This window comes from Naegleria gruberi, assembly GCF_000004985.1.
Source record: "Naegleria gruberi genomic scaffold NAEGRscaffold_18, whole genome shotgun sequence".
NCBI lineage: Eukaryota > Heterolobosea > Eutetramitea > Acrasida > Naegleriidae > Naegleria > Naegleria gruberi.
The window spans coordinates 391,790-399,956 of record NW_003163309.1 but is presented as its reverse complement, the minus strand read 5'-3'; the positions used below and the strand labels follow the sequence as shown (position 1 = coordinate 399,956).

The following is an 8,167-nucleotide window of genomic DNA, read 5'->3' as shown; positions in this document are numbered from 1 at the left end:
ATTATCCTGAAACAGTTTCGGCTAAAATCCAAACCTTTCGTATAGGGTAAATAACAAACTCTTCAAAATAAAAATGGGCAACCAACATTCCACACCACTTACACCACTCAACCAAGTACCTCTCCTCTTTCCAAAACACATCTTTGGAGGTGATTTTATTTTAGGAGCAGTTGGCATGAAAGTTATGAGTGGTGGCAACTATGACAAGTTCAAAGGAGGCGATTTTCGTTATTATTACGAATCCAATATGAGAGATGGGCATAAATGTCTCTTTGAATTGATTTCTAATCAGCCAATGGATGATATTCAACCACATGCCGTAAATATTCATTCACTCAAGTTGACCATTCAAAAAGTTAATGAAAAAAATGAAAGTGAATTGATGTTGAGTCTTTTGGGTGATAATTTTGGGCGTCCATATCATTCTCTTCAAGAAAATAGAAGAAAGATTGCTGAAATTAATGAAATTGTTGGAATTAGCCAGCTTTCGTATAGTGATAGAGCTTCTTGGGATATAATGATGGAATATTTGGGAATTTCTGGTCATTTCCAATATTATTCAGTAGTTCCTGGATCTGATAATTTGGAATTCTTTCGAGAAGTGTTGAAATTTAGAGTTTGTGAGCTGGTTGGAAATGGTGAAATTCCAACCTATAGAATAACTAAATTCGAAAGAAGTGAGCTAGATGGAATGGAAGGCCAATATTCAACTTATCAATTAGATATAACCAAATCTAATTTCATTCAAAGATTTGATTACGATGGTCATTTCTTGGAATATTCTGAATATCTCAATAAGGATGAAAATTGTGGTGTCATGACAATTACATTTGACAGGGAAATTATTTACAAAGCTACTTATCCATATGATCTAAATGCCAATCATTTCTCTTCAATTCCATCAGCTCAACAACCAATTTACAAGGCTGGCATGAAATGTGAAATTGACAATAGAAGGCCATCTCACTATTCCATCAAGTTTGCAGAAAAATTACTTTCCAAAGTATTGAAAAACGAAAAGAAAATGGAAATCCAAGAATTGGAGCAAGAATGGTTTGCTTTTTGTAGAAATGATTTTTATAATCTTTCAATGATTTTCAATTTTGGAAATTTCAAACATTTTCCAGATATGAATTTGAAGAAAGCTCTTGAAAATTCTTCATCTTTTCCAGATGTAATATTTCATACACACGATAATTCACAATTATAACACTTTACAAATTGTAAAAAATAAATTGTTTCGTTTATTACTATATTTGACATTTGTTATTGAACTTCTCTCAATTTGGATAATTTACAAAGTTTGAGGAATTTCGAGAATAATCTTTCCAACAGTTCTCTTACTCTCACTCAAATCATGAGCTTGCATTACATTTTCCAATTTGAAAACATGAAGTGGAATTTGTTTCCAGACATTTTCATTCTCAGCAAGGAAATTCAAGATATTCTCATATTGGATTCTAGAACCACTCGCAATCAATGTGAATGTTCTCTCACATCCAAATACTTTTCCACTGTTTTGCTTGGCATTGTGTGGAATGATGGAAACAAATTGAGATTCTTGATCTTTCTTTAAAATTTCAACATGATAGTATTCATGATAGCCACCAATGAGATCAGCAACGAGATCAAAGTGATCTTTCAAAGTTTCTAATTCATTGATTAAATGATCCTTTCCCTTGCTATAATCCAAAACACGGTCAACTCCTAATTTGGTAAGAAATTCAATATTTCTATTGGAGGAAATGGAAACAATTTCAGTAGCTTGGAAATAGTGCTTGGCAAGAAGAATTGCACACAAACCAACACCTCCACTTCCACCAATCAAGAGAATCTTCTTTCCTTTCAAAGAACCTTTGTGTTCTTTAACATTTTCCACATCATTTGGTAAATATTTCAAAAGAATTTGATAAGCAGTCAAGAAGGTAACACCAACAGATGCAGTCAACTCGTGTGGTAACTTGCTTGGATTGAGAAAGGTCATTGATTCTGGTGCAACAATATATTGAGCATAAGTTCCTCTGAAATCACCAAAAGTGCATCCACTAACTGAATCACCAATTTTAAATTGAGTAACTTTGGATCCAACACCAGCAACAATTCCACTAACTGCACAATATTGATTCAAATTGAAATTATTGAAATATTGTAAAGTTTACAACTTACAGTCAACTCCAAGAATTGCAGGATATGAGGAAATATACATTCCAGTTCTTCTAAAGGCAACATCCAACGGATTTACACCAGCATACAAATTTCTAACCAAAACATCATTCTCCCCAATTGGTGGCAATTTCAATTGAGTTTCAATCACCAAATCTTGATTTGGAGCATTGAGAAGTGCAACGGTTTGAACAGCAGGTAATTGTTGTTGAGACATTTGTTTGATTATTTCAATATTGTGGAATTCAAAGATGCAACAGATTGGGAGATATTTAAAATAGTTAAAAGTGCAACCGAGGAAGTCGCACGCAACCATTGAGTGGAATTTGAGTGAAAATGGAGGCGGATATTTTGGATTGTGCTAGGAGTTATATATTGTACGCAAAAGAAGCAACATGCTTAACTGTTATTTCAAAGTGTTTTTCCTCATAATATACATGGTGTGTCCACCGAAAATGTGTGGAAATAATCATTTGATATTTGTTGTAAACTTGAGTATTTAACTATTTAACTACTATTTAAATAATTAAAAAAAAATGGAAACAAGCAATCAACAACGAGTTTTGAATCAAGATGAATGGTCAGTGGTGTGGCAATTTGTAAACTTCCACGATTTTTCTCATAATTTATCTCTTTCACTGATCAACAAAGCTTGGCATGCAAAATCATCTTCCGATGAATTTTGGAAATTAAAATATTATTTAAATGATGATGATAATGTGATGAATGATGAGGATGATGAGGATGATGAGGATGAAGATAATTCACAACACCTAACGCCTCCCAAAGAATCAAATTTTAAAAGGAAATTAATTAGAGAGAGGAGGAAAATATTCTTCACCATGTCGGATCAACAGTTTGAGATTGTTAGTATTTTGATACAGATTGGAACAGTGATGGCTGTGTTTGCATTTTCATTGATGGCTTTTCTATTTGTTTTGAATAGTGTTAGTGAATTGTTGGCGAATTCGGCAATTGGAAGAAGTGGCTTTGAAGAGTTGGGTTATAGAAATAGATTTTATTTTGTGAGTGGATCAAATTCATGTCTGATTAGGGTAATTGAACCATTTCCTAATAAGTGTGATGTGAGTTCGAGATTTAAAGATGTTTTTGGATGGAGGAAGGAATGGAATAATGTCTATTATTTTATTGGGTATTCAGTGACATTGTCAGTATTGTCGTTTTTGATGGCTGTGGGGATTTCATATTTAAGGAAAATTATTGACATGAATTTATTGATTGAAAATGGAAAGATAACTGAAAGGTCTATCAGGAAAAAGATCAAATATCGATCGAATGACCTTTGCATCATGTTGGCATTATTTCTAATGTGCAGACATAATCTCAATAGACAACATATGATACGGTAGCAATAGTATTATATAAGGATTACAGATTAAATTCATTCGTAGAATTAATCAACTCAATTTATTATTATTACATTTTGGAGAAAGGAATAATTTACTTTTTAGTTTGAACCCATTCCATGAGTGGACGAAGTTGTTCCCTTTCAAATTCCAATTTCTTAGACATGGATCTCAATTGTTCCTTCAATTCCTTGGTTTCTTCCATTCTCTTGGATCGTTCTTGTTCGAGTTCACGTTTGAGATCATCTAGAGATGAAGAGGAACCTCCTGGACTCACTGGAGTCAAACTTGCTCCGAATGCACCTGGACGAGGTGGTTTCTTTGGAACCTCAGGAGCTGATTCTTGTTTCTTTGATTCAGTTTCAACTTCTAATTTGGTCTTTCTAATAGTTCTATCTAATTCCTCCAAGTGTTCCCTTTTGAGATTTTCCATTTGTTTTTCGTGTTCGTCTTTCATCTTGTTAATGGTATCGAGGAGGGAATTGATCTTTTGTACTTGATCGTTGGATTGAGTCGATCCTTGCAAGGTTTTCAATTTGGTGGAATTTTCATTATTTTCCTTTTCCAAAACTTGATTTCTTTGTTTGAGAGTTGAGATTTCTCCTCTCAATTGACCTAATTGAGTTTCCAAATATTCAGAGTTTTCCTTTTCAGTTTCGATTTGTTTCTTCAAGCTAGCATTTTCCTTTCTCAAACCTTCAAAGTTATCAATGGATTTATCTTCCTGAGAAGATGTTGGTGTTGAAGAGGAACCAATAGATGGTGAAATACCAGAATCTGAGAGAGGTGTAGATGGAGTAGTTCCAGTCTTCAAACCTGGAAGAGCAAATCCTCTACCAGCCAATGGATTGAAAGCTCCAGGTGGAAGCTTTGGTCCAGTACCTGTGCTTGATGGAGTATTATCTGAAGGGAGTGATGGCGGTGGTTGCTTAGAAGCAAAGGATGGCTTGCTATCTTGTGAAGGTACTGAGCGAGATGGGACTTCTGGGGTTGTAACCTTCTTGAATGCAGATTCAATTTCTGGAGTGAAACGACGAGGAGGAGATGGAGGTATAGAGATACTCTTGTCTTCCTTAGTGAGCTCGTAAGGTGGCATTTCTGGAGGCTTGGATTTTGGTCCCTTTCTATCAATGACGCTTTCATTCCATTCGTGTTGCATTTCAACAAGTGCAAGATTATCACTAATATTCTTAGTATTACGATCTGGAAGTCTACGATTGGAGGCAGTCTTTTTCTTTTGTCCATCAGTGAGATTCTTTGGAATTTCCTTCTTTCTCAATTCCTTTACACTTCCAGAAGGAACCAAACCTTGAGCAAGAGTATTATCAGTCTTTCTAATCAAGGTAATTCCCAAATGTTTGTGATTTTCAATAATGTCAACAATTTCATCTTGTTCAACAGTAACTTCAATCTTATTCATGGCATTGAATGATTCAGTAATTTTACCCTTTCCCAATGAAACTTTGGTGCTATCCTTGACATCAGCTAAGAGTGGACTATCACGAGTGAAATCTCCCTTATCAATATCTTCATTGATGTGTCTGATTGTAATTTTAACTTTGGCGCCACTCTTTTGGAAACATTCAATAAACTTTAAGATTTCTCCCTTTTCCTTAGCCATCATCATGATGGTTTCATCATCTTTAAAATAGGTCAATATCATTATAATGAATAGGTCACTTACAATTTGTAATAAAATTGAATCTATACTTGGAGATTACATCACAAGCAGTTTCAGAATAAGTTGTAGAAAGAAGCATCTTTTCAAAGTGTTTTACAGAAATGATAGATGTGATTGGTGATAGTAAGGTAACATCCAAATGACCTTCAGCAGAAGTTTCGGATTTTTGAGAAACTGAAACTGGTTGACCCAATACACTTGGAGCTTGTGTGAAAATATTCATTTGGGATTCATGAGTTGGGAATTGAGCTATTTGTTTTTTCTAATCAAAATGCACATTAATAGATTAGAAATCAACAAGATACTTACGGAATCCTTACTAAAATAGCAAATTATACCATTTTCCAAAAAGAGGAATAATCTTGGAACAAATTGCTTTTCCTTCTTATCATAAATAAATGTCAATCCAGAATGAATAATAGTAGGAGATGATTTTGGCAAATCCTTCTTAACTTCCTTCAACCAATCATCAAATTCCAATAAATCATTCAAATCAGTACTGAATAAATGTTCCTTTGATTGATAGGTTGGTTGAATTGGATTAGCTCCATGAATTGCCAACATATTCATCCAAGCTTTACATTCTGCAGGTGAACCACAATTAAAATAATGTACCTTTTCTATTAATTTCACATTTTACAATATATTAAATATATTAAATATTCCATAAAAAGCACAAATAACAATATTACAATAGTAATATTAACAAATATAATAAAATTGATTAAAATCATGATGAAAAACAACATGAACAACATACTGGTTGATTCTTCAATCTTGAAAGTATCTACTTTTCTACAAAAATTATCACATCCTTCCGAAACATATTTATCTTTAATTTTGAGGGTAAATTTCACACCTTTCGTTCCTTCCTTTTCGTATAGATCCAAACGATCGGCTGTTAATATACAGTAATACTTTTGCCAGTGAGGTGTTTTACGTAAAGCACTTTTTTCTTGTTTGTATAAATATCCTTCCTTGACCATTTTCGAATAGTTTAAAGTTTCGAATAGAATTTAGTGGTAAATCGGTTGAGTTGAAAGTTTGATCACCGGTAGAAAGCTATTCGGGTGGTGCAAAGATGTTATTGTTGAAGAAGAGCAATTTTTTTTCTTGATGATAGAAAATCGAAGATTGTCAGTTGTCATAGCGTGAAGATTGATTTTATGATTTGATGGGCAGTAAACATGGTTAAAAATGCAATGTAGAAAGACATTACCCGATCTATCCATTACAGACAATAGAAAGCTCTCGTCTTGTTCCAATACAATTTCCTTTCACTTTACAATATTTAAATATTGCATCTTTGTAAAAAAATTTTGAATTGCAAAATTCACAATGAGAAAGAGAAAAATTTTGAAATTTAGTAATAATAATTAAAATTAATTGATTTAAAAAATGCATAGAGATCTGGAAGGAAATGTTGTTGGTCAGTTAGATAGTGCAGATCAAGTGGAATATGAAAAGGAATCGGAAATTGTGGAACGTAAAGGTATGGCTATGAAAATTAACTATTGGAAAGTTTACGAAAGTTCAAACCAAATAATAGAAATATTTCTGGATGATATTTGCTATGAAATATTTTCTTTTCTTCGTCCATATTTTGTTTTGAATCATTGTGCTTTGGTTTCTAAACAGTGGTTTAATGTCATTCGAAATTATTCGAAACTTGATATTGAATTTAAAAAGGTGATCAGTGCAAAAAATGTTAAATTACTTGCCAGTAGCCAGTTCTTAGAATCTATTAGAAGTGTCCGAATTGTTTTCGACACTTTATTGGAATTTTGGCGAACCATTGAAAAGATGAAAAACTTGACGAAACTTTTTTTAAGTGAAAATATCATTTTTGGGGAATTACTCTTTGATACATTAAGGCCACTCGCTCCACGTTTGAAACTTCTCAAGATTGAGAATAATACTATCAGATATAACGCAGTTAACTTTATTGGAGAAATGATAAATTTGGAAGAATTGTATATTCAAAGAAATATGATTTCATTAATTTTACCAATTAAGGAATTGAAACATTTACATACTCTAGATATTGGAAATAATGAAATTGGAATGATAGGAGCATCAGTAATTGGTGAAATGCAACAATTGACACGATTAAATGTTGAGAATAATTCGATAACGACAGATGGAGCTAGATCAATTGGAAAATTGAAAAATTTGACAGAATTGAATATCAAAAAAAATTCTATTGGACAAGAGGGAGTTCAACATCTTTGTGAATTGGTTAAATTGACCAGATTGAATCTCAATTACAATCAAATCGGTGACAAAGGAGCTCTATTGATTAGTCTGAATATGAAACATTTAACTGATTTGGATATCACTGAAAATCATATAACTGTTGCAGGAATCAGATCAATCAGTAATTTAAAAACTCTCACTTCTCTTTCCATTGGATTTAATAGGCTAAATTCGAAATGTGTGGAATGGATTTGTGAACTAGATCAATTAGTTCATTTAGATGCAAAATTTAATGAAATTGATGATGAAGGAGTTTTGTTAATTAGTGAAAGAATGAAACAATTGACAAGTGTCAATTTGATGAGTAATTATTTGAGTATGAAAGGAGCAATTGCAATTGGTGAATTACCTGAATTAATTTCATTGGAAATTGATAATGCTTTTTTAACAGTTAAAGTAACTTTAGCGTTAAGAAGACAAAAAAAGAAGTAAAATTAATCTAATATAGTTTTATTTTGTAAAATTAATTTAATATTTAATAATTTTTACAATAATATTTTTACGTATTTAATATTAAAAAAATTTACTCATCACCATTCAAAAGCAAGTCTTCATTTTGGGAAAAAACATTTAATACACAACATGATAGGATAGTTGGAATGTATGGAAGATGTTTTTGTTGTATTCCATCATGAATTACGAATTTTAAAAGGCAAATTATTAACTGATGAAAACCTTTGTTGAATTCATGGATTAAAAT

The 8,167-nt window shown here is 32.3% G+C and overlaps 4 protein-coding genes across 4 annotated transcripts; 2 read left to right on the top strand and 2 right to left on the bottom strand.

Moving 5' to 3' along the window:
• Positions 1-73: 73 nt before the first annotated feature.
• On the top strand, positions 74-1,210 carry NAEGRDRAFT_66490 (uncharacterized protein; the record flags this gene model as incomplete). Its single annotated transcript, XM_002678409.1, has 1 exon — positions 74-1,210. One exon carries the CDS (start codon positions 74-76, stop codon positions 1,208-1,210), a length of 1,137 nt encoding a protein of 378 aa, XP_002678455.1.
• An 84-nt stretch (positions 1,211-1,294) lies between these two features.
• On the bottom strand, positions 1,295-2,380 carry NAEGRDRAFT_48378 (uncharacterized protein; the record flags this gene model as incomplete). The annotated part of the gene is made up of 2 exons (XM_002678312.1): positions 1,295-2,109; positions 2,167-2,380. The coding sequence occupies 2 exons, from the start codon at positions 2,378-2,380 to the stop codon at positions 1,295-1,297; spliced, it is 1,029 nt and encodes a 342-aa protein (XP_002678358.1).
• Positions 2,381-3,552: 1,172 nt separating this feature from the next.
• NAEGRDRAFT_79411 (pleckstrin homology domain-containing protein) lies at positions 3,553-6,197 on the bottom strand (the record flags this gene model as incomplete). The annotated part of the gene is made up of 4 exons (XM_002678311.1): positions 3,553-5,171; positions 5,215-5,473; positions 5,521-5,831; positions 5,972-6,197. The coding sequence occupies 4 exons, from the start codon at positions 6,195-6,197 to the stop codon at positions 3,625-3,627; spliced, it is 2,343 nt and encodes a 780-aa protein (XP_002678357.1). The 3' UTR covers positions 3,553-3,624.
• A 412-nt stretch (positions 6,198-6,609) lies between these two features.
• On the top strand, positions 6,610-7,899 carry NAEGRDRAFT_48376 (leucine rich repeat protein-like protein; the record flags this gene model as incomplete). The annotated part of the gene is made up of 1 exon (XM_002678408.1): positions 6,610-7,899. The coding sequence occupies one exon, from the start codon at positions 6,610-6,612 to the stop codon at positions 7,897-7,899; it is 1,290 nt and encodes a 429-aa protein (XP_002678454.1).
• Positions 7,900-8,167: the final 268 nt, after the last annotated feature.